At 38.5% G+C, this 26,350-nt stretch overlaps 1 protein-coding gene across 2 annotated transcripts in view; it reads right to left on the reverse strand.

Moving 5' to 3' along the window:
- LOC133536522 (WD repeat-containing protein 7) overlaps positions 1-26,350 on the reverse strand; it is a 143,958-nt gene that overhangs the window by 86,374 nt on the left and 31,234 nt on the right. For both annotated transcript variants that reach the window (XM_061877129.1, XM_061877128.1), the window contains exons 16-19: positions 14,954-15,187; positions 12,765-13,058; positions 11,061-11,257; positions 7,570-7,667 (exon numbers count right to left, since the gene is read on the reverse strand). In XM_061877129.1, the coding sequence (XP_061733113.1) occupies positions 7,570-7,667; positions 11,061-11,257; positions 12,765-13,058; positions 14,954-15,187 (823 nt within the window). The remainder of the gene's footprint in view (positions 1-7,569; positions 7,668-11,060; positions 11,258-12,764; positions 13,059-14,953; positions 15,188-26,350) is intronic.

Raw genomic sequence — 26,350 nt, forward strand, 5'->3', positions numbered from 1 at the left:
CGATTCCCGCTTCTGCCATCCTAGTCACTGCCGTTGTGTCCTTGGGCAAGACACTTTACCCACCTGCTCCCAGTGCCACCCACACTGGTTTGAATGTAACTTAGATATTGGGTGTCACTATGTAAAGCGCTTTGAGTCACTAGAGAAAAAGCGCTATATAAATATAATTCACTTCACTTCACTAACTTTTTGAGCTAGTTTCGCAACCGTTTACACCAGAGTCATATAACTTGGTATGTGACGTGTTAACTGCTAGCATGCAAACGATAGCATACTGGCCAGCTAATGTAAGCATGGTAAGTTTTTCATCCAATTTTAGACTTTTTTTCTCCATTTTCATAGCCATACACGTTTGAGTCATATAATTTGGTGTATGAATCATGCTGACTGTTATCATGCTAACGTTTGCACACATGCTAAGTGTTAGCATTTTAACGTTTTAGGCTAGCTGTGTAGCTCATTTTGTACGGTTACACTTAAAACTTTCGGATTCAGAAACTCGGCACCATCTTTGAAGTACGGCGGCTTCCGACGACCCCCAGCTTTAGGTCCAGGGCAGAGATAACAGGCCCATCCAAATTTCAACGACAATTTTCTAGTTATTATTATTATGAAATGTGTCCGTTATTGTTGAGAAACATTCGATAAGTGATTGTTTTTAAGGATGTAACGATTACCTGTATTTGAATCTTAAACTGTGGTAAAAGTCCCAACAGTTCGTATTCCCGTTTGAAATTTTAATCATCATAAAACCGTGATTGACTACTGCACTTTTCATAACTCATGGTTATACTGCTCATTTCCTGGATATGCATGCTAGAATGCTAATTGCTAGCTAGCGTGGATGCTAAAATGAATGAAAGACACAACAATGTATTTCCCCTAATACCCAATACAAGTATATTCTGTCTGTTTATTCATGTATTATTATTTGTTTAATACAACTTGGCTTGACTTCCCTGTGTGTGCTTTGAGCAGATTCAACTACACCGTAATAACAACTGTGATCATTTTAGTCACAATAACTGTGATATGAAATGTTCATATCGTTGCATCCCTGCATTTATTTTATCGGCTACAAAACGTGCATGTGCATGAGAAAACTACCGTTAGCCAAACATGACGGAAGTGGGCCTAAGCATTGGTAAGATTGGCATATTGTGAGTACGCCCAGAGAGGTTGTCGAAAAGGAAACAAGACCCAGCTCGACATCAAGCTTGACTGAAATTAGCAGCTGCCTGCATGGACAGACAAGATCAGTTCTGGAGAAAATTTTTATGGTCAGACCAGACAAGAAGAATCAATATCAGGTTTTCAAACCTAAGAACACTGCAGCAAATCTCAGGCATTTTGGTGGTAGCATCATGCTATATCGCTGTCTTGGTGCTAGTAGTACTGGTGCACAAAGTGGGTTAAATCGAAGAGGACTACCTCCAAATTCTTTCAAACCAATTTAAGTTAACAGTTACACAACTTTGAGTGTTCCAACATGAAAATGATGCCCAGCACCTCAAAACTGCTTTTGGAATGAACAAAGCAAGTTCAATTTAAACTTCTCGACTTTGACTACGACTTGTCGATATTGTCAGATTCCAAAATAACGCTGAATTCCCCCACAATGTTTTAGGAAACATGAGATCATCACCTGGAACATTTTCAAATGGTGATCGAGACATTCAGAACTTTTGAAGAAATAAGGGAGATACGTAAATAAGCAACAGAAAATGTTTTTCAGTATCAGAGAAAAGGAAGAAGGTACAGTAAGTCACAGATAGACACATTAATGTCGCTGAAAACACAGAAGGAGAAGAAAACAGATTAGAAAAATAAATAACTTTCTCCAAAAGCACTGATGTCACTTTACAGATGCTGACTGACCAAATCAGATGTTTTTAATATAAGGTTGCAATTAGTTACACTCGTGCCAAAGACAAGAGTGAGTTGTTGAGTCCTTTGAGCTGTGTGAGAAATTCCACATCAATCCAACTTCTGGAGACAAACATTGAGATGCAATAACAGCGCTAACATGTGCTGTACTTGTCAGAAAAAAAATGGCATCTATTGCCAAAGCTTATATTATGCAAACAATTTCAACCAGTTGTAAAATTGCAGGGTGGCTTGTTGTTGTTAAGGCGGCCGCTTTAACAAAAACGAGCCACCGCCTACACTAAAGTCTTAACAAGCTGCTCCGCTTAGTTCTGCCTCTGCCTCTGTCAGTAGTCTCTGCGGCATACAGCATTGTCCCACCCACACAACCATCTGATTGGTTTCATGCAGAGCGGTAACAGCCAATCAGCAGGGCGCATTCAGAGCGCATGTAACAGCCAATCAGCAGTGAGTATTCAGAGCGCATGGAGTCAGTGCTCACGGCAGAAACAGGCAGAGAATAGAGACGCGATGTGGTGAGCAGAATGGTGTTTAGCCGGTGAGCATAAGGCAGCGAACTCTCCCCAAATTATACTAATCACCTCCCAGTCAACTACTAGTAATATCACTATGAGCCCGTTGACCTTCTAGAAACATAAGCGGCAGGTCAGCTCGCTAGTAGTCCTTCAGGTGAAGGCTAATTAGCTTTTAGTGTAACGTTAGCTCTTTTTGCAGTGTGTGTGCGTGCGTGTCACGGAAAACAAAGCCCTGTCTGTCTGAGAGAAAGCGATCACTATTGACCTACAGTTAACAACTAAGTTAACTGGATATATATATACAGTATAGACCAGGGGTGCCCAGGGGTACGTCGATCGCGAGCTACCAGTCGACCGCGGGGGGTGTGTCAGTCCATCTCCAGCCAGGCTTTTAAAAAAAATAGACCTAAAAATGAGTGATCATCAATCTTCACCAAGACGTCACTTAAATGACATTCACGGTACCGGAGGGTCTTGTGAGATGACGCTGGCTGCTGCAAGATCCTTATTATGAAAATATGACCGAGAGGAAGGCGAGAAACACTTTTTATTTCAACAGACTCTCGCGCCGTACCTTCCGTCAAAACTCTAAAGGCCGACTGCACATTTCCTATCTTCACAATAAAAGCCCTGCTTCATGCTGCCTGCGCTAACTAAATACAGAGTCTCGGAAAACTGGCGTGCACAAGCGATCCCTCAGAAAGCTGGCGTGCACATCACTTGTGCACGCCAGCTTTCCGAGACTCTTATTTTGTTAGCGCAGGCCGCATGAAGCAGGGCTTTTATTGTGAAGATAGGAAATGTGCAGTCGGCCTTTAGAGTTTTGACGGAAGGGACGGCGCGAAAGTCTGTTGAAATAAAAAGTGTTTCTCGCCTTCCTCTCTGTCATTTTTTCATAATAATGAACTGGCAGCAGCCAGCGTCATCTCACAAGACCCTCGGGTGCCGTGAATGTCAATCAAGCAAACTACGGAATTTGCCGCCAATGTTTTTCTTGTAAAGTGTATGGAAGCCGGATGAATTAGATGCCAAAAACCAACCACTTTCATGTGGTATTGTACAGAAAGGACAACTTTTTTTCTCCTCCATTTGAAAATGTGGGCGTTATCATCATTACTGTCTGATTCCAATCAATGCAAGTCATCAGAATCAGGTAATACACCAACTTATATTCTTGTCTTTGTGAAAGAAAGACATCTATATGTGTTACACATGCTTGTATTATCATTAAACACATTTAACTTGTTTACAAAAATGTCTCTGTCATAAATAAATAAATATAAATGATATATATAAATGAGGTAGATCCCCTCGAGTTGGTCAATTGAAAAGTAGCTCGCCTGCAGAAAAAGTGTGGGCACCCTTGGTATACACAGTATAGATATATATATATGTATGAGAAATACTTGAAAATATATACACCCCCTGCTACAACCCCCCCATAGCCCAAACCTCCCCATTTCGGAGGTCTCAAGGTTGGCAATATGTGAGCAAATCCAAATTAAAGTAGCATCGAGCTAATGCATTTTGAAAAGTGGTGCTTTACTGTACTTTTGAGCGCCTTTTTCTTGCTTTGTTGGCATTGCAAATTGTAACTTGGAAAGAGTCTGGCTGAGTTTGCTTTGAGTGCTTTACTGCTCAAGGCGGTGCCGGGGTGAGACTAAAGTTAATATACTGTATTTTCCGGACTATAAGGCGCATTTAAAAAAATATTTCTTCTCAAAAGTCGAGAGTATAAGTGCTTACTGTAAGGAGGGTCCGGGGCATGATGTTAAAGTGCATCCCGAGGTGGAGGCTCCTCTATGAGGTCTTGGGGCACGAAGAGGTTAACCCCTTTACTACTGTGACCCCAGGTGGTCCTTGGCAAAGGCCGAGTACCTGACTGCCCCCTAGCCAGGGATACGGTGAAGACCTCAATGGCGGAGTAGCCGGAAGACGGTAGATTTAAGAACTACCACAACGGCTGCAATGGCGGTATATCTTACTTTCCCAATCTACTGGTTTTCATAGTTGACAATTCCTTGCTTAATATTTTACAATCATAGGAAGGCATAAATATGTACCTTTTAAACATACAACCTTAAATAATAAAATATAATTCCAAGCAGTTGTGGGGGGAAAATCTCCTAAAATGCAGTATATTCAAACAGGCCTTTTTTATATATTTTCATTTTTAAAAAACCCAGACTGCTCGATTCCGAGATACACAACACACACACCTGGCTGGAGTAGACATTCTGAAGAGAGGTCATGGCCGAGTATTCCCAGTGAATGGATGTGAATAGGCGTGTGGCGTGAATAAGTCCACACGCTTGTCACGCTTTGCCTCCATTAAAGCCTGACAATAGCACAAAAACCCTTCCTCCTGTGCCATCCAGGGCAAGTGTGTGTAGAATAAAAGTCTTCAGGTATTGTGCGTCGTGTGTGTGTGTGTGTGTGTGTGTGTGTGTGTGTGTGTGTGTGTGTGTGTGTGTGTGTGTGTGTGTGTGTGTGTGTGTGTGTGTGTGTGTGTGTGTGTGTGCGTGTGTGGTTGGCAGATGGTGACAGCTGGATACAATAACCCCTACAGTGAACATGTTTCAAAAGAAAAACCATACTTACTATAAACTATGCTTTTATATTAGTACGTGCTATTTATAGTACTGGTGTTCTTACCATAATTGGAAAAATAACACTTTTTTCCTATTTTATTGTTTTGATTTTGTGTCAGTCTTTTTAACATTTAAAAATGAATGTACATACTAAAAAATACTACAAAATATACATATGTAATAAGATCATATCTGTGTGGTGCACTATGGTAAGAAATATTATTACTATTAAAAATAATAATATTGAAATAGTTCAATAAGATCGAAACATTTAGTGTTAGAATGGTTGGTTTAAGTCAGGGGTGTCCAAACTTTTTCCACTGAGGGCTGCACACGGAAAAATTAAAGCATGCGGGGGCCATTTTGATATTGTTCATTTTCAAACCATAACAAAATAAAAACATTTTTTTCTTTTTTTTTTTAACCTTTAGGGCTCCTGGGGACCATAAAGGGTCTAAGTCAATAACATGTTAAAACAAGTCAAATCATTTTTTTATTTTTTATTTAACGCTTACAGTAAATTTCTACAGAATATATCAACTTCCGGTTGATATAAAGTTAAAAAAAAACAAAAAGGTTTTATGCTTTTTTTAAAAACGAAAAGGTGATATGCTTTTTCTGTCGAAGACGATTTTGTTTTTATAATAAAACTGAAATATGCAGTATTTCCTCCACTGTCCAAAACATTCAGAAAGCAATGTTAATGTGAAGAAATTAGAGCCTTAAACAGATCAATAATGCAGGACACCATTGATTTTAATTCATTATTATTTTTCAGTAATCACAGTAAAAAGATAAAATAAAATCCCATTAAAAATATTTGGGATTCAAAAGGTGCCCCATAAAGTAATACATTTTTATTAGTTGTTTTTTTTAACTTTAAACACTTAAGTTACGAGATCAACTTCAGATATATCCGTCCATTTTAAGTTTGAACTATGATTTTGTTTGTTTTATGCTTTTTTGTCAAAAAAAATGCTGATGTTTTTGTACGGCAACATAACAATATATGCAATATTTTCCACATAGAAATATTTGAAATAATTAGAGCATCTAATAGGTCAATAATTCATTATAAGATTTTTATTTTATTTTATTTTAGCAATAGAAAAAAAAATGGAGATGGACAAAAGAAGAAAACAGCCTGCATGGCAGCTTTGTGTCAACATTGCAACTTTTTTTTGTTAGTTTAACCTCATTCCACTTTTTTTTATTTTTGCAATAGCAATTCCAGAATGTGTGGCGGGCCGGTGAACAATTAGCTGCAGGCTTCACTTTGGACACCCCTGCTTTAAGTGCTGAAATTACAATTAAATTACATACTTTGAAAATATTTGTTTCTTAGGAAGACTTTGTTGGATGAAATACATTTTTTAAAGAGTTGATCTCCTCTAATGCAGGGGTGTCCAAACTTTTTCCACTGAGGGCCGCACACGGAAATATTGAAGCATGCGGGGGCCATTTTGATATTTTTCATTTTCAAACCATAACAAATTATTGTGATTTTTTTTTTAATCCTTAGGGCTCCTGGGGAGCATAAAGGTTCTCAGTCACTAAAATGTTGAAAATAAGAATTATTATTAATATGATCATTTTTTAATGCTTACAGTAAATCTCTAAATCAACTTGAGGTTAATATAAAGTAAAACAAATAAGGTTTTATGCCTTTTCTGTCAAAGAAAACGTTATTTTCTATAGTAAAACTGAAATATGCAGTATTTAGATAGATAGATAGTACTTTATTGATTCCTTCAAGAGAGTTCCTTTATTTAGCAATTAAAGCCCTCAAAGATCAATAATGCAGGACACCATTGATTTTAATTATTTAATATTTTTGAGTAATCACAGTGAAAAGTTAAATAAAATTCGACTAAATATATTTGAGATCCGAAAGGTTCCCCACTCATAAAGTGATACATGTTTATTAGTTGTTTTTTTTACTTTCAACACTTAAATTTCAAGATCAACTTCCGATACATCTGTCGATTTTAAGTTTGAACTATTATGTTTGTTTTATGCTCTTTTGTCAAAACTTTGATGTTTTATATGGCAACCAAACAACATATGCAATAGTTTTTCCACATAAAACATTTTAAAGTTATAATTTTTAAGTATTAATTCATTATAACAGATTTTTTGAGCAATGGAAAAAAAAGAAAATAAAGACAAAAGGAACAAAAAAAACTGCCTGCATGGCAGCTTTGTCTCAACATTGCCACTTTTTCTCATTAGATTTCACCTCATTCCACTTTTTTTTCAATGTTTTTTTTAATTTTTGCAATACTATCAATCTTACAATTTTTGCAGAATGTGTGGCGGGCCAGTAAATGATTAGCTGCGGGCCACAAATGGCCCCCGGGCCGCACTTTGGACACCCCTGATCTAATGTGTCAAAAACAAGAAAACATCCCTTTAAAGCAAGAAAAACCCCACCAGCTTCCTTATGTGATATATTTTCTTAAGTCTTTACGGGATTGGTTGCCAGTAGGCGGCATCATGAAGCCCCGCCCCCCTCCCAACGTCCCCGCAGGGCCCCATGGGTGTGTAGAGCAAGTGCTCCCTCCTTTTGTAGATACCTTGTTTGATCTGGGCTTGTACTGCTGGGTTGGAGGGCTGAGGGGGCGTGGCCGGCGTCCTACGAGGAGACTCCGGGGTTCCTCCTGGTCTGGGAGGCCTGGAGGAGGATCACAAAGACGAGGCATGAAATATTAAAGGAACAGGCAGAAGAAAGATGGATTAGTACCAACAAAAAACTACACAATCATCAGGAGAAATCTCCTGATGATTGAGGGAACCCCTCATGAAACAGTTCTGTAGAGATGAAGTAGTCTTGTGATTTTTCCCACACCTACATATTGCGCTCTACCACGGTATCGAGCACTATTCTCTGGATAATCCAATCAAGACATATATATATATATATATATATATATACACACATACATACATACATACATACATGTATATATTTATATATACACATACATACATACATACATATATATATATATATATATATATACACATACATACATACATACATATATATACATACATACATACATATATATTCACATTACCGTATTTTTCGGACTATAAGTCGCAGTTTTTTTCATAGTTTAGCTGGGGGTGCGACTTATACTCAGGAGCGACTTATGTGTGAAATTGTTACCACATTACTGTAAAATAGGGGTAGGGAACCTATGGCTCTAGAGCCAGATGTGGCTCTTTAGAAAACTGCATCTGGCTCGCAGATAAATCTTAGCTGACATTGCTTAACACAATAAATAATGAATAATTCCGCTGATAATCACGATGTTAAAAATAACGTTCAATATATAAAACATTCTCATGCATCTTAATCCATCCATCCGTTTTCTACCGTACCTGTTCAAGAAATAACAATGTTATTAAAAAGAATTTGACTTATTATACTCTAAAAATGTTGGTCTTACTTAAAAAATGCACGCATTTAGTTGTATTCAGTGTTAAAAATATGATATGGCTTTCACAAAAATACATTTTAAAATATTTTGCTTTCAGGGCTCTCTCAGCCAAAAAGGTTCCCGACCCCTGCCGTAAAATATCAAATAATATTATTTAGCTCATTCACGTAAGAGACTAGACGTATAAGATTTCATGGGATTTATGGATTAGGAGTGAGAGATAGTTTGGTAAAGGTATAGCATGTTCTATATGTTATAGTTATTTGAATGACTCTTACCATAATGTGTTAGGTTAACATAGCAGTTGCTTATTTATGCCTCATATAACCTACACTTATTCAGCCTGTTGTTCACTATTCTTTATTTACTTTAAATTGCCTTTCAAATGTCTGTTCTTGGTGTTGAGTTTTATCAAATAAATTTCCCCCAAAAATGCGACTTATATATGTTTTTTACGTCTTTATTATGCATTTTCGGCAATATATATATATATATATTATATATATATAATTCTATCACCACCAGTTATGTCATAGTGAATATCAATGATTGCTCATTTTTGGGACTACTTTTTAAATGCCTGGCTGACGATCGACAGGTAGCTTACGATGGACATAATGGGCACCCCTGGTGTACACGGACTCTGGGACTTCACATGTAGGTGTAAAAATACAAAAAACAATTTGACAAAATCAGACTAATTTAGTGCATGGAAACGTAATTATTGACTCTTATGGTGAACTCTGCTTAATTATACGAATGTTTCGGATGTTGAAGAAGCAATGAAGTTTGTGGATCGAGGTTCTACTGTATTGCCTCGAGTCTTCTGTATCTGACACATTTGGAGCTCAAGTTGGCGTTCCAACATGTGCTAAAACAAGCCAAAAATAACTACCCTGTCTATATCGGGGGTGACTTTATTTGTAAACATGGTTTCTAGGTCCAGAGCTATAAAAGAGGTGCCAATGATGTGAGCATTAGAGAGGCCCTTTAAGGTTGATCTTCTACCCCTTTTTCTCACTGCAGTGTTTTTTCTGTGCAAGGTTGATGAAATGCTGTGTTGGTGTTACAGTAAATGGAGCCCGGCCTTTAGCGTTAAATCTTTTATAGCACAATTGGCTCGGACAGACCAAATAAACAGCATCACACACATTTCACAGCCCCAGCTGAACTTTCTCTGCTGCTATGGCTGGGTTGCATATGACGTCCTATTCATTTTTCTTCCTTTTGTTTTGTTTCCATCAGCGCCAACGATACTCCATTTACGTTTTGTGACTTGAATATTAACCAAGTATTAGTATTAACGCAGACAAACTATTTACAGTGGTGATTAGATCACTACCATGTGTGCCTATATGTACATCATTGAGTAGTCTGCTTTTTCCTCGCTTCCCTGCTCCTTGGAAGTTTATTGTAGATCATAAATCATGCCTCTCATCTGGAAAGCAGATGGCTGAGGATGTAATTTGACCAGTTGGTACACTTTGACAGCCATTTAGCACCCTAAACTGGCGAGAACGACACAAAGAAACGTTTGGTGTGTCCCCTCACCCTTACCCCGTTTCTTTGCAAGGATTATGAGTCATGGCAGCTACCGGCATGCTAAGGACAGCAGACATTGTACAGTAAGTGATACATTGTTATGTTTGTGGACTCTATTGAAGTCTGCATTGAGTAACAATCAGTGATGAAAGAAAAGAGAAAACATTAAATTATCTTTTTTTTTAAATTAATGCACCGCCTATGTTAAAAATGATCAAAATATGTAAAATTGTATTTTATTATAAATGTGTTTCTTACTAACTTACATATTTAAAATCCTAATGGAGGTGTTTGGATGTTTTTAAGGGCTTTATAGGCAGAATTGAGCGGCTCTCAAAGCCTCCATTGTAAGCAGGCTTTTGATCGCATTTATTTATTTATTTGTTTGAAAAAAATAATAACATTCATCGTTATGTCTTTCATAATGATTGTGAACGTAAAGCAAAATTCCCCCCAAAAAGTGCATTTCACCTTTAATACTAACATATACATTAAGCGTGTTGGCATATTCGCTAATGCTAACGACGCTAGCTTAATTAAATTACGATAGCGCGTAAAAATATGCATGAAAACACTCCGACAGATGGGGAATTTTAGTAAGTATGAATTGTTTTAGTTATGTTGTAAAACCGACATACGTTGCAGGGAGTGATGAATGAAGAATCCTTGCAAGCAGAAATGCTATGAACAGTTATACTTCCGGTTCAAGGCACAAAACAGGAAGTACATTTTTAACCCCCAGCACCAACTAATTCAAAAGATGGCGCCATAGTACAAACAATAACACACCTTTTCAGTGTCTGCGTCCATGTAATATGACAACTATTTGTTTAATACAAAACATTATGGGCGATAGCGGAGAAAATCCATAAATTAGCCGCACCATTTTATAAGCCGCAGGGCTCAAAGCATTAGAAAAAAGTAGAGGCTTATTCTCCGAAAAATACGGTAAATGACTTAAAAGGTGAATCTTTATACTGTAAACTTAGCTCAGGTCCTTATAGGACATAAACCAGCCTCAAGAAACCAGGCAGGCTAAACTTCAATATGTAATTTTTTCCTGTTAACGCCCTCGTTACCTTGCTGGTGCCTTCTTCATGTGCTCGCCGACAAAGGTGGCGTTGGTCATGCCCATCAGAGTGTTGGCCAGAGAGATGACGGACAGCAGGTGTTGCGTGGTGACCGCCCTTGACACGCCGTAAGTCCCCTTGCCGACAATGTCTGAAAGGGTCAGCTTCCGGCCTGTTGCAAAGGACAACTGTCGCAGCAGAGACTCCTGGAAAGCAGAGGAAGGTTTATTTATTCTGGTTGGCTGGTGAAAAGCAGCTGCTGGTCAAAGCAAGGTGTTTCTAATTGTCATTTTCTGTTAGAGTTGCAGTTTATTACCACAAAAAGTTGTCATGCATTTGAATTTACTGTAAAACTGGAAAAGGGCGTGGCAGCAAATTCTGGCCCCCATACACAAATATTTGGAAGGGTCCGTCATTCCACACTAAACCAAATTTTGCCGGCCTGCAGCGAGTCAGAATGTGCCAGGACCGGCCTGGAAGTCAGCGACAGGTGCGTGGATGGCCCACCTGGGCCTTGTTATCTCATCACCTGTCGCTCTGTAAAAGCAGCGACCCGGAGGAGAGACGGTGTTGGAGCTGGAGATGTGTGATACTATATCGGACTGCCGATATTATCGGCCGATAAATTCTTTAAAATGTAATATCGGAAATAATCGTTTTCAAAATTATCAGTATCGGTTTCAAAAAGTCAAATTTTATGACTTTTTAAAACACCGCTGTGTACACGGACGTAGGGAGAAGTACAGAGTGCCAATAAACCTTAAAGGCACTTCCTTGTTTGTGCAGACCCAATCACATAATATCCAAACAAGTGAATGCAAGGCATACTTGGTCAACAGCCATACAGGTCACACTGAGGGTGTGACCTGTTACAAATATGTGCCACACTGTGAACCCACACCAAACAAGAATGACAAACACATTTCGGGAGAACCGTAACACAAGATAAACACAACAAAACAAATACCCGGAACCACTTGGACAGCACTAACTCTTACGGGACGCTACAATATACAACACACCCTGATAATCTGATAAAACAGATACATCAGATTGTAGGTGGTTTTGTTTTTTTTACCCTTGGCGTTCAAATTTCGCTGTGTCTGTTGCATTCTTCTTGTGTTTGGCTTGTAAAATATGTGGCTGGAAAGCGGGTGTGACGTTCATATGTTGTCAATATTCAGTGTTTTATCGCTCATAGTTAATATTGTAAATCCCACATTGTGAATTAGTGAAGTGAATTATATTTATATAGCGCTTTTCTCTAGTGACTCAAAGCGCTTTACATAGTGAAACCCAATATCTAAGTTACATTTAAACCAGTGTGGGTGGCACTGGGAGCAGGTGGGTAAAGTGTCTTGCCCAAGGACACAACGGCAGTGACTAGGATGGCGGAAGCGGGAATCGAACCTGCAACCCTCAAGTTGCTGGCACGGCCACTCTACCAACCGAGCTATGCCGCCCCCATTCTTTATTTTCATGTACATTCTGGGTGTCTCATTCAGTAAAAAAAAATTAAATACCGTTCCGTTTTTTTAAGGCGGTCTGTAATAATGTTTTTCGCATTCAATCAGACATTATTGTGAGGTTTTGTTTTAGTGTTCCTAAAAATAAATACACCGGCTAAGACACGTTTTTTCTCTAAATGTGGAGTCCAAATAATGGCCCAGGCCTGCTGGAGTGACATGAAACTTGATAGAGGTTCAGTCTTACCTTGAAGGTCGGCAGCATGAGGGACATGTGACCTCCCCTGGAGAGCAGGCCAAAGGAGATGGGGCAGTGCGGTCTGAGCATGCCCAGTCGCTCCATACAGATGTCGTCCAGGTGCTGGTTGAGGCCCCAGGCGTGCAGGCAGGACATGAAGAGCTTGGCCGTGTCCATCGTCAGATTGTACTCCAGGAGACTCAGTGACTTGGACTTCTCCTCACGCCTCCTCATCTCCTCCTCCTCTTCCTCATCTTCGTCCAGCAGGTGCTCTTTGATCGTCTCCTTCATCGTTTCCTTAACCTATTTGAGAAGGACGAAGCTGCTAGTGATGTCATGAAGGAAATATTATATTATGCCACACTGCTGTCTGACAGGTCGTGTCTTAATACAAACCCCGTTTTTATATGAGTTGGGAAATTGTGTTAGATGTAAATATAAACAGAATACAATGATTTGCAAATCCTTTTCAACCCATATTCAGTTGAATATGCTACAAGGAAAACATATTTGATGTTCAAACTGATACCAACATTGAATGACCGTGACCTTCCATCCCTCAGACGGCACTGTATCAAAAACCGACATCAATCTCTAAAGGATATCAACACATGGGCTCAGGAACACTTCAGAAAACCAATGTCACTAAATACAGTTGGTCGCTACATCTGTAAGTGCAAGTTAAAGCTCTAATATGCAAAGCGAAAGCCATTTATCAACAACATCCAGAAACGCCGACGGATTCTCTGGGCCCAGATCATCTTAGATGGACTGATGCAAAGTGGAAAAGTGTTCTGTGGTCTGACGAGTCCACATTTCAAATTGTTTTTGGACGTATTCGACATTGTGTCATCCGGACCAAAGGGGAAGCGAACCATCCAGACTGTTATCGACGCAAAGTTGAAAAGCCAGCATGTGTGATGGTATGGGGGTGTATTAGTGCCCAAGACATGGGTAACTTACACATGTGTGATGGTATGGGGGTGTATTAGTGCCCAAGACATGGGTAACTTACACATGTGTGATGGTATGGGGGTGTATTAGTGCCCAAGACATGGGTAACTTACACATGTGTGATGGTATGGGGGTGTATTAGTGCCCAAGACATGGGTAACTTACACATCTGTGATGGTATGGGGGTGTATTAGTGCCCAAGGCATGGGTAACTTACACTTGTGTGATGGTATGGGGGTGTATTAGTGCCCAAGACATGGGTAACTTACACATGTGTGATGGTATGGGGGTGTATTAGTGCCCAAGACATGGGTAACTTACACATGTGTGATGGTATGGGGGTGTATTAGTGCCCAAGACATGGGTAACTTACACATGTGTGATGGTATGGGGGTGTATTAGTGCCCAAGACATGGGTAACTTACACATGTGTGATGGTATGGGGGTGTATTAGTGCCCAAGGCATGGGTAACTTACACATCTGTGAAGGCACCTTTAATGCTGAAAGGTACATACAGGTTTTGGAACAACATATGCTGCCATCTAAGCGCCTTCTTTTTCATGGACACCCCTGCTTATTTCAGGAAGACAACGCAAAGACAGATTCAGTACGTGTTACAACAGCGTAGCTTCGTAAAAAAAGAGTGCGAGTACTTTCCTGGCCCGCCTGCAGTCCAAACCTGTCTCCCATTGAAAATGTGTGGCACATTATGAAGTGTAAAATAGGACAGCGGAGACCCAGGACTGTTGAAGGACTGAAGCTCTACATAAAACAAGAATGAGAAAGAATTCCACTTTCAAAGCTTCAATAATTAGTTTCCTCAGTTCCCAAACGTTTACTGAGTGTTGTTAAAAGAAAAGGTGATGTAACACAGTGGTGAACATGCCCTTTCCCAACTACTTTGGCACGTGGTGTAGCCATGAAATTCTAAGTTAATTATTATTTGCAAAAAAAAATCAAGTTTATGAGTTTGAACATCAAATATGTTGTCTTTGTAGCATATTCAACTGAATATGGGTTGAAAAGGATTTGTAAATCATTGTATTCTGTTTATATTTACATCTAACACAATTTCCCAACTCATATGGAAACGGGGTTTGTAGTTGTGTTAACTGACATGTCGAGCTGATGTTTAATATGCTCCGTTGTTTTTTAAAAACATCCCTTTCAGACTTTTATTGCAAAAGTCCAAACATAGCAAGATACGATTGATGCTGTGGATTCTTGTGTGTCTCCTCCTGACCTGCTTGAAAATCTTGTTGGCCAGGAAGGAGCCTCCCTTGTCAGCCCCGGCCTGGCTCTTCTGCAAGGTCTCAGGGGACACCAGCGTGGGGTTGGGTCTCTGAGCTTCTTCCGTCAGCAGCTGGATGATCACCGCTTCCACGTCAAAGAACAGCACATGCATGTCAGGGTCTGTCAGGTTGGTCTTCATTGCCTGGACCACCAGTGCATTGTGGGAGTATTTTGGCAGGTTGCCCTGAAGAAGACATAAATAATGATGAAACATAATCCTGTCACTGGAATAAATAAACAGAGTTAATAAGTGTGATCCTTAAGGACTCTGACAACACCAGTTTAGACCTGGAAATACTAGAATATTTTGACAAAACAGCAGTAGATCCTCCGTTCCGTGTGAGATGGTGGCTGAACATTGCCACCTTCAGGCAGAGCGCCCTATTACACGAAAGCATGCATACTATCAAATCAGTGATTCTCAAAACTTAAGTCCGGAGGACTCTGAATAAAACTAATTTGAAAATCGCTTTAAGTTATGTGAGCTAATTTTATTCATCTACTTTGATATTCAGGTGATTATGCAAAACGCTGGTGCCAGTAACTCAAACTTGTTTGTACAGATGAATAAATATCAAGTTATTAAAAGTATTTTCATTTGCGTGGTCAAATGAGAAAAAACAGTTGAGAACCAGTGTCATAGAAATTATAGAACCAGTGTCATAGAAACCATAGAACCAGTGTCATAGAAACCATAGAACCAGTGTCATAGAAACCATAGAACCAGTGTCATAGAAAAAAACATTAAAACCTACAAATGAATAAACTACTCTGTTTATATTTCTATATACCAAATTAATGAGATTCATGACTGTAAAGTATTTCTTCCAAATAGTGATGTATGTTGTTCCCATAAAAAACAATTTTAATCCAATTCATACCATTAAATTATTAAGAAAGAAAAGTAAAAAACAAAAACAAAAACGATACATAATGGGAGTACTTTATTCCTGTTATGCTGACACAAAGTGATGCTTTTAAAGTTTATAATTATTTTATCTGAATATATACATACATATATACATACACATTCATATACATATATAAATATATATATATATATATATATATATATATATACACACATACATACATATATACATATATAAATAAACATACATACATACATATATACATACACATGTATACATATATATATACATACATACATATATACACAGATATATATATCCGCGACCCTAAAAGGGAATAAGCGGTAGAAAATGGATGGATATATATATATATATATATATATATATATATATATATATATATATATATACATACATACATACATACATACATACATACATACATACATACATACATACATACATACATACATATATATATATATATATATATATATATATATATATATATATATATATATATATATATATATATATATACATACCAGCGTTCCAAACACATTTTTTTCTCTAAATTTGCCTGCACTAGCCTCATGTTAAATTTGTGTGCAAATTTAGATAATTTTACTTAAGTAAAAAAAATCATAATAATTAAAAAAAAGATAATACATTCATAACACAGTTTGATGGTCAAATATAAATATTTTTTAATGGTTTTACTAAATTGCCTCGATTGCCTACCCTCTCCTATTTACACTGCATGTTTCACTTGGGATATCATACTTCTATCACACCAAACAAAGACATAACTGACTACCAGTCGGTTGAACAGAAATGCCAGAGGACAAACTGAAAGTCACATATTGACTTCCTCAGGCCAGACTAAAAGCTGCAACTGTAAACACGCACAGATGATTGCTCACAGCTGACTGGGTGTAGTGTTTGTGGTCATAGTCGGACATTTCCTGATCATTATCCATCATCAGATAGGCAGGGGGTAGCACACAAGCACTCACACGGCGGATAGTGGATGGTTTTGACCCATAATGTTTATAGTTATGAGTGGGTAATAATCATGGGGGTGGGAGGCAACAACAACAAAACACAATAATGACTTTGGGCAGCCATGGGGGGGCAAAAAAACAGCTGTTGTGTGTTGGCCTGTTCAGAAAAGACCTGTGATTATGGGGAGTTATTGGAGAAAAATCCTGGGAGACCTTTCTATTAAACACACAGCAGAAGCAGAAAGAAAAAGACAAAGTCACCCAAGCAACCGACAATAAGAAGCTGGAACCCATTTGCTATGAACTCTTCCTTAGAAAAGTTTTGGAGTGGTGGATGAAAATATAATCTCAAGGTTATTGTGAGCAAATGATCAGTTATCACCACAATATTGTTGAATGTGCTCAACAATATATTCATATAAGATATGTTTGTGCTGGAGATGTCCCAAATCCAATCTTGAGGTCAGATCAGGACCGATGTTTGCCTTTTTTAGCTGATTAAAGATAGGGTGATGAGCTGCCGAACCCAGCTGATATTTACCACAGCTGTAAGCCAACAAGTGAAAGGTTATTTCCAAAACGATGCAGGCTCAGGGGATTTGGCCACATTTCCATATTCCTTGTTACATGAATTCCAGAAGGGTGCTTGGCTTGCAAAATCATCGGCTCAAATTTGAGATCAAGCTGCAACGAATGCATGGTCTGTCCACAGCGAGAAGACACTTCTAAGATACTAATCCTTACCACCATGATAGAAAAACAATTACATTTCTCCCAAGTCTCCTGGAGGACAAGAGGAAAATGATTGGCTAAGCATGGCGTGCGCGCTCACCAACACACACACACACACACACACACACACACACACACACACACACACACACACACTGCAAAGAGTCAGTGTTCAAAAACAAGACACAAAAACACAAAAATGAGGGATAATTTACTTGAACTAAGCAAAATGATCTGCCAATACAACAAGAAAATGTGGCTTGTCAAGACTTTCCAAAACAAGTCAAATTAGTTAACCTCAATGAAGCCAAAAATCCCTTAAAATAAGTATATTCTCACTAATAACAAGTGTACTACTATATGAGTACCTATTTTCTATTTTTTCATTTAAAAACAAAACAGCAAAGTCCATTTGGCTGTCATCTGTTTTAATTATGAGACAATTGTGTCAAAGTCAGGATTTTTTTTTTTTTTTACATGCTTGAAATAAGAAATTATTACTTTAAAAAAGTAGTTTTATACTTGTGTTGATGACACAGCTTTGCAACACTTGATATTCTAGTTTCAAGCATGTTTTACTCAATATAGGTCATCACATCTCAGCAACAAGATGTAATATCTTACTGAGATCATTTAGGACCAAAACCCTTAAAACAAGTAAAAGACTAACATAAAATCTGCTTAGTGAGAAGAATGATCTTATCAGACAGAAATTAAGCTAATATCACCCTTATTTAGTGGTTCTTGGTTAAAAGATTACAGTTGGTACAAAATGCGGCTGCTAGACTTTTGACAAGAACAAGAAAGTTTGATCACATTACGCCTGTACTGTATATACCTTTATATACATATATACATACATATATACTATACTGTATATACCTTTATATACATATATACATACATATATACTATACTGTATATACCGAAATGAGTTTCCTCCGCCGGGTGGCGGGTCTCTCCCTTAGAGATAGGGTGAGAAGCTCTGCCATCCGGGAGGAGCTCAACGTAAAGCCGCTGCTCCTCCACATCGAGAGGAGCCAGATGAGGTGGTTCGGGCATCTGGTCAGGATGCCACCCGAACGCCTCCCTAGGGAGGTGTTTAGGGCACATCCAGCTGGTAGGAGGCCACGGGGAAGACCCAGGACACGTTGGGAAGACTATGTCTCCCGGCTGGCCTGGGAACGCCTCGGGATCCCCCGGGAAGAGCTAGACGAAGTGGCTGGAGATAGGGAAGTCTGGGCTTCCCTGCTTAGGCTGCTGCCCCCGCGACCCGACCTCGGATAAGCGGAAGATGATGGATGGATGGATGGATGTATATACCTTTATATACATATATACATACCTGTACTGTATATACCTTTATATACATATATACATACATATATACCTTTGTATACATACATATATACCTATACTGTATATACTTTATATACATATATACATACATATATACCTATACTGTATATACCTTTATATACATATATACATACATATATACCTGTACTGTATATACCTTTATATACATATATACATACATATATACCTATACTGTATATACTTTATATACATATATACATACATATATACCTATACTGTATATACCTTTATATACATATATACATACATATATACCTGTACTGTATATACCTTTATATACATATATACATACATATATACCTATACTGTATATACCTTTATATACATATATACATACATATATACCTATACTGGCTCACCTGCACTGGCTTCCTGTGCACTTAAGATGTGACTTTAAGGTTTTACTACTTACGTATAAAATACTACACGGTCTAGCTCCATCCTATCTTGCCGATTGTATTGTACCATATGTCCCGGCAAGAAATCTGCCTTCAAAAGACTCCGGCTTATTAGTGATTCCTAGAGCCCAAAAAAAGTCTGCGGGCTATAGAGCGTTTTCCGTTGGGGCTCCAGTACTCTGGAATGCCCTCCCGGTAACAGTTCGAGATGCTACCTCAGTAGAAGCATTTAAGTCTCCCCTTAAAACCTCCTTTTTAGACCAGTTGATCTGCCGGTTCTTTTCTTTTTTCTCCTACGTCCCCCCCCTCCCTTGTGGAGGGGGTCCGGTCCAATGACCATGGATGAAGTACTGGCTGTCCAGAGTCGAGACCCAGGATGGACCGCTCGCCTGTGTATCGGTTGGGGACATCTCTACGCTGCTGATCTGCCTCCGCTTGGGATGGTTTCCTGTGGACGGGACTCTCGCTGCTGTCTTGAATCCGCTTGAACGGAACTCTCGCGGCTGTGTTGGAGCCACTATGGATTGAACTTTCACAGTATCATGTTAGACCCGCTCCACATCCATTGCTTTCGGTCCCCTAGAGGGAGGGGGGGTTGCCCACATCTGAGGTCCTCTCCAAGGTTTCTCATAGTCAGCATTGTCACTGGCGTCCCACTGGATGTGAATTCTCCCTGCCCACTGGGTGTGAGTTTTCCTTGCCCTTTTGTGGGTTCTTCCGAAGATGTTGTAGTCGTAATGGTTTGTGCAGTCCTTTGAGACATTTGTGATTTGGGGCTATATAAATAAACATTGATTGATTGATTGATTGATTGATTTGAGATATTTCATCTTACTTAGACTTCAGTTTTTGCAGTGCACACGCACACACACACACACACCCACACCCACACCCACACACACACACACACACACACACACACACACACACACACACACATTCTTGTATTTGTTAACTTCTTGAAACTTGTGAAAAATGCCTACCTCTTTAGGACCACTCTTTCAAGATATATTCACATTTTTATCCACAACATTAATAATCTATACATACTATGCAAATATAAAAATGGTAAGCTTTTAGTATTTTTTTTAATTTGTTGTTTGTAATTGTTTTTTAATCATCATGTACTTCAAGTTATTACAGTATGTCTCTATATCCATTTTAGTGTTTTTTTATTATTATTATGAAGATCAATATTGTCGGTTTCTCTGGAAATGTGGGCAAATTGTGTTGTTTTTTGCTTTTTGAAAAGGTTGATCTATAGGAAAAAGTACTATTTGTTATTATTCTTTTTTTCCTCCCCTGACATTTAAAAAACAGTGGTTTGATGTGAATGTGGACATCCACACAGTCACACAAGCCTGCACTCATGGGCAGATAGAAGCCTGGAACCACACACCAATTGAAACTCTGTTGGAGATGAAGTAAAGGTCAACATATAACTTCTTCTTGTACATCCTCTTATGTCTTAAAAGGACAGTTTGTCTTTGTCCTGGACAGCACCAGTCTGCTTACTTACACAGGAAATGGATTATACTGAAATCTAAGTAACATGCATGTGATTTGACCTCAATGAAAAAGACTGAAAAATGTATGAAAATAATTAAAAATGTTTAGTATTGTTTACTCATATTTGAAAATAGGAAATAATAATAATGTGAGGACAGTGACATATTGCATGAAACAAGTGTGAAAATATTTACCTTCAAGATTGTTACACCACTGACAATATTGTTTCAAGAGACTACATAAGAACTTAATATTACAAAATAGTATTATATGCAAATGTATTTCAAATAAATTGTTAACTGGAATCAATAATGCGACTCTTTGAATTTCTGTAATTTCATAATATATTTTCACGTGGATTTTTATTTTTAGAAAAACCCATTTATATTTCACAAAGCAATAATTGGTTAATATTTAAAACAAACATGCGTATTTCGCAAGCAAATATTTTTTAGCTTACTTCATTATTAACTAGCCTGTCTGCAACTGAAGTGGGTGGATCTTTCCTCTGGATGTCTAAGGCAGTTGTGGATGTAAACAAAGGATGAAGTCCGAAACTACCAGCTAGTGAAAAGTTTGTTGCTTCAAGTTGTTTCATATGTTTTTGGTGTTTCGCATGTACTTCCAAAGCCTTGAAACCTCGTGATCCATAATCAATATTATCATGACACCACCTGCACAAAACTTTTCCGGGACGATCGATTTTCCGAATAAAATCGCCGAACAAAGTCGTAACTTCCTTCTTCCCAACAGTATCAGTGATTTCCCTTTCCATCCAGTCCCATCGAAACTTATTTTTGACATGTTTATCAATTTCTTTTACTCGTGAAGCGTCCTTTCTCTCGAGAACCGACATCGTTTACATTTGGAGAATGGCGGTAATAACGTCATCATTCATAACAGATGTCCTGATTGGTCACAAGGAACATATCGACCAATCAACTACGGCGTAATATAAGCTACGTCTCGATTACAAAAGACGAATTGGCAAGTAAAGAATCTTGACTTAGGGTCAGAAAAAAAACGGGAAAACGGAAGATAATTTTTTTTCCCCCCGAGATTAAAAAAGACGGAATTCCGACTTTAGACGGAAAAATCACATGCCTGAAGTAAGATGAAATATCTCAAATAAGGGTGAAATTTGCTTATTTTCTGTCTGATAAGATCGTTCTTCTCACTAAGCAGATTTTATGTTAGAGTCTTTTACTTGTTTTAAGGGTTTTGGTCCTAAATGATCTCAGTAAGATATTACAGCTTGTTGCTGAGATTTGATGACCTCTATTAAGTAAAACATGCTTGAAACTATTTTTGTCCAACTGTCCAAAACACAGCCAGCAATGGTGCACAGGAAGGCGGGAAAAAGGCAGCCAAAAAGGTCACAATTTGGTCCAAAATACCTCCCCGGGTTCCAGTCCCACGAGTCCCACCGCCGGCCACACAAGTCCCGGGATGCCAAAAATGTCCAAAACGCACCCAGCAAAGTCCCACGGGCAGTGTGGTAGAAAAGTGAGAATAGTCGGCAAAAGTTCCCAAAAATTTTTAAAATATCTACACAGGTTCGAGTCCCACAAGTCCTGCCGCCGGCCGTGCAAATTCTGGGATGGCAAAATGTCCATAACACACCCAGACGAGTCCCACGGGGAGGGGGCATAAAAGTTGGAAAAGTCGGCCAAAGTCCCAAAAGTGTTCAAAATACCCACCTGGGTTCGAGTCCCACAAGTCTTAAGATGTGGGACTCGAACCTTGGAAGGTATTTTGGACATTTATGGGACTTTTGCAGACTTTTGCAACTTGTATCCCCCCTCCCCAAGGGACTCGCCTGGGTGTGTTGTGGACATTTTGGGCATCCCAGGACTTTCTCGGCCATAGATAAGATTTTATGTTAGAAAGTTTTACTTGTTTTAAGTTTTTTGGTCCTAAATGATCTCAGTAAGATATTACAGCTTGTAGCTGAGAGTTTATGACCTATATTGAGTAAAACATGCTTGAAACTATTTTTGTTCAAATGTCCAAAACACAGCCAGCAATGGTGCACAGGAAGGCGGGGAAGAGGCAGCCAAAAAGGTCCCAATTTGGTCCAAAATACCTCCCCGGGTTCCAGTCCCACGAGTCCCACCGTCAGCCACACAAGTCCCGGGAAGCCCAAAATGTCCAAAACGCACCCAGCAAAGTCACACGGGAAATGGGGGAGAAAAGTGAGAATAGTCGGCAAAAGTTCCCAAAAATGTTTAAAATATCTACACAGGTTCGAGTCCCACAAGTCCCACCCCTGGCCGTGCAAGTCCCGGGATGGCCAAAATGTCCATAACACACCCAGCCGAGTCCCACGGGGAGGGGGGATAAAAGTTGGAAAAGTCGGCCAAAGTCCCAAAAATGTTCAAAATACCCACCCAGGTTCAAGTCCCACGTGGAGTGCCACAAGTCTTAAGATGTGGGACTCGAACCTTGGAAGGTATTTTGGACATTTTTGGGACTTTTGCCGACTTTTCCAACTTGTATCCCCCCTCCTCGAGGGACTCGTCTGGGTGTGTTGTGTACATTTTGGGCATCTCCGGACTTTCTCGGCCATACATAAGATTTTATGTTAGAAAGTTTTACTTGTTTTAAGTGTTTTGGTCCTAAATGATCTCAGTAAGATACTACAGCTTGTAGCTGAGAGTTTATGAGCTATATTGAATAAAACCTGCTTGAAACTCGGCCGTGTTTAAAGCAGAAAACACCCTGATATTAACAGTGAATTATGAAGTGGAGCAGCTGACTGGGTGGTGCAGGGATAACAACCTGGTCTTTAACACCACCAAGACGAAGGAGCTGATCATGGACTTCCGGAAGGAAAAACCGATAAAACATCCAACCACTGTACATCAACTATGTGGAAAGGGACTCTAACTTCAGGTTCCTGGGCATCCAGCTCGAGGAAGACCTGTCGTGGAGTGCCAACACCTCAGTGATCATCAAAAAGGCCCAGCAGAGACTTTACTTTCAGAGACTCCTCAAAAAGAAGCACCTGTGCATGTGTGTGTGATGTTTTAATGGCAGCTGCACGGCGGCAGAGAGAAACGCACTTGAGAGGGTCATAAAACCTGCCAAGTAGACCACTGGCTGCTCTCTCTCCCTCCCTCGATGAACAGTACAGTGCCAGGTGCCTCAAAAAGTGCCCAAAACATCTTAAGGGACCCATCTCACCCCAGACATAAACTTTTTGAACTGCTGCCCTCGGGCAGGAGATGCAGGACAATAAAATGCTGGACACACAGATTTAAGAACACAATAGAGTGGCTGAACACAAGGCATAAAAAAGACTGTGCATGAGAGCTGTGTGCTTGCTATTTTTATGTATTTTATGTATTTTTACCTATTTATCTGAGTACATTGTTCTTATGTTTTTTATGTGTCATTATGAATTTGCACTAAATAAGTTTTGTTGTACAACGTACAATGACAATAAATATATATTCTATTCTAAATTAGCAAGAAGATTAAGAACTGTTTTTCCAAAATAACGCAATATTACCACATACATCAGCAACCAAATTAGAAGCCTTTGCAACCCGCTTTGAAATGGTTTTATCATAATTTATACACCAAATAATAATTGTGGTATATATCGTTATTGGAGGGGGCTGCAATACACTGTATATCGCAATACAGACCGCTTATCCCTAAAATGACAGCATGCATTGTCTTCTGAACACACATCAGTAGTCATTTGCACCTGGTCTGCCAGAAAATACAAAGTAGTGGGAGGGGTCAGTGTTGCCAAGTTAGTCAAATATTTTGCTATATTTAGTGAGTATTCAGACACCTCTCTAGTTTTAATCATTTAATCGATTGGTTTAAAGGCTATATATATATATATATATATATATATATATATATATATATATATATATATATATATATATATATATATATATTAGGGATGCACCGAAATGAAAATTTGTGGCCGAAGCCGAAGCCGAATAAAATTTAAACGCTTGGCCGAAGCCCGAATACCGAATAATGAATGCAATTTTTCCCCCAAAAAATTATATTGCATAAATAGCCTAGAAAAAATATTTAGACATGTTTTTCAAATAAAGTATTTTTCTATTGAATATTGACATTTTTTTAATATTCCAGTAGCCTTTGCTTTTCAAAAAAAAGCACAAAGTTTTTCATTTATATTAGGCCTTCAAACAAAACATGCATTCCCCAAAAAATAAAGTGCATTAAAGTGGATAAACCAACAACAAATGAATTATTGACCTTTTAGCAAAAGTCTGTTTAGCCACAGTAGATATGCTAATAATGTAAACAGAGGCCCCACTAAATCTCAATTAAGTGTGTGTTTGTAACCTCATACACTTATACAGGTAGCCTACACAACAGGCTAATAATGTAAACAGAAGGCTCAAGTAAATCTCAAATAAGTGTGTGCTTGTAAACCTCATACACTTATACAGGTAGCCTACACAACATGCTAATAATGTAAACAGAGGCCCCACTAAATCTCAATAAGTGTGTGCTTGTAACCTCATACACTTATACAGGTACACAACATATCCCAACGTCACTGCACGGTGGTTGATTGCGTCACCGCGTCAAAAAAATGCGTCACACGCCACTATTCGTCCTTGTTTTTAACTCATTTCACCGAAGGCCGAAAGTGGCTTTTTTTGCCATATTCGGCCGAATATATTCGGTTACCGATTAATCGGTGCATCCCTAATATATATATATTTATTCCTGTTTAGGCTGCTGCCCCCGCGAACCGACCTTGGATAAGCGGAAGAAGATGGATGGATGGATGGATATATATATATATATATACATATATATATATATATATACATATATATATATATACACATATATATATATATATATATATATATATACCTTGGATAAGCGGAAGAAGATGGATGGATGGATGGATATATATACATATATATATACATATATATATATATATATATATATATATATATATATATATATATATATATATATCCATCCATCCATCTTCTATATATATATATATATATATATCTATATATATATATATCCATCCATCCATCTTCTATATATATATATATATATATATATCCATCCATCCATCTTCTTCCGCTTATCCAAGGTATATATATATATATATATATATATATATCAACCAATCGATTAAATGTTCAAAAAGGGACAAGCGGTAGGGAATGGATGGATGGATGTTATTGTGATTTTTACCCTATTTTTTGTTTTTAAACTGTACAGTACTTTGGGGCAGTAATGGTGTGTTTAAATTGTTGCTATATAAATAAATAAACCACGACCTAGCTACTGTACTATTTTTCCAAAACGTGAAGAGCGACTAATCTTACTGGCCTGCCAGAACCCTTCCTTCCCGCAAAAGCACTCAGAGCCTGCATTGTCTTGTTTGTAACTAAAACTACAGAAAAAAAGTTGTGTTAAAACT

This window comes from Nerophis ophidion, linkage group LG17 (assembly GCF_033978795.1).
Source record: "Nerophis ophidion isolate RoL-2023_Sa linkage group LG17, RoL_Noph_v1.0, whole genome shotgun sequence".
NCBI lineage: Eukaryota > Metazoa > Chordata > Actinopteri > Syngnathiformes > Syngnathidae > Nerophis > Nerophis ophidion.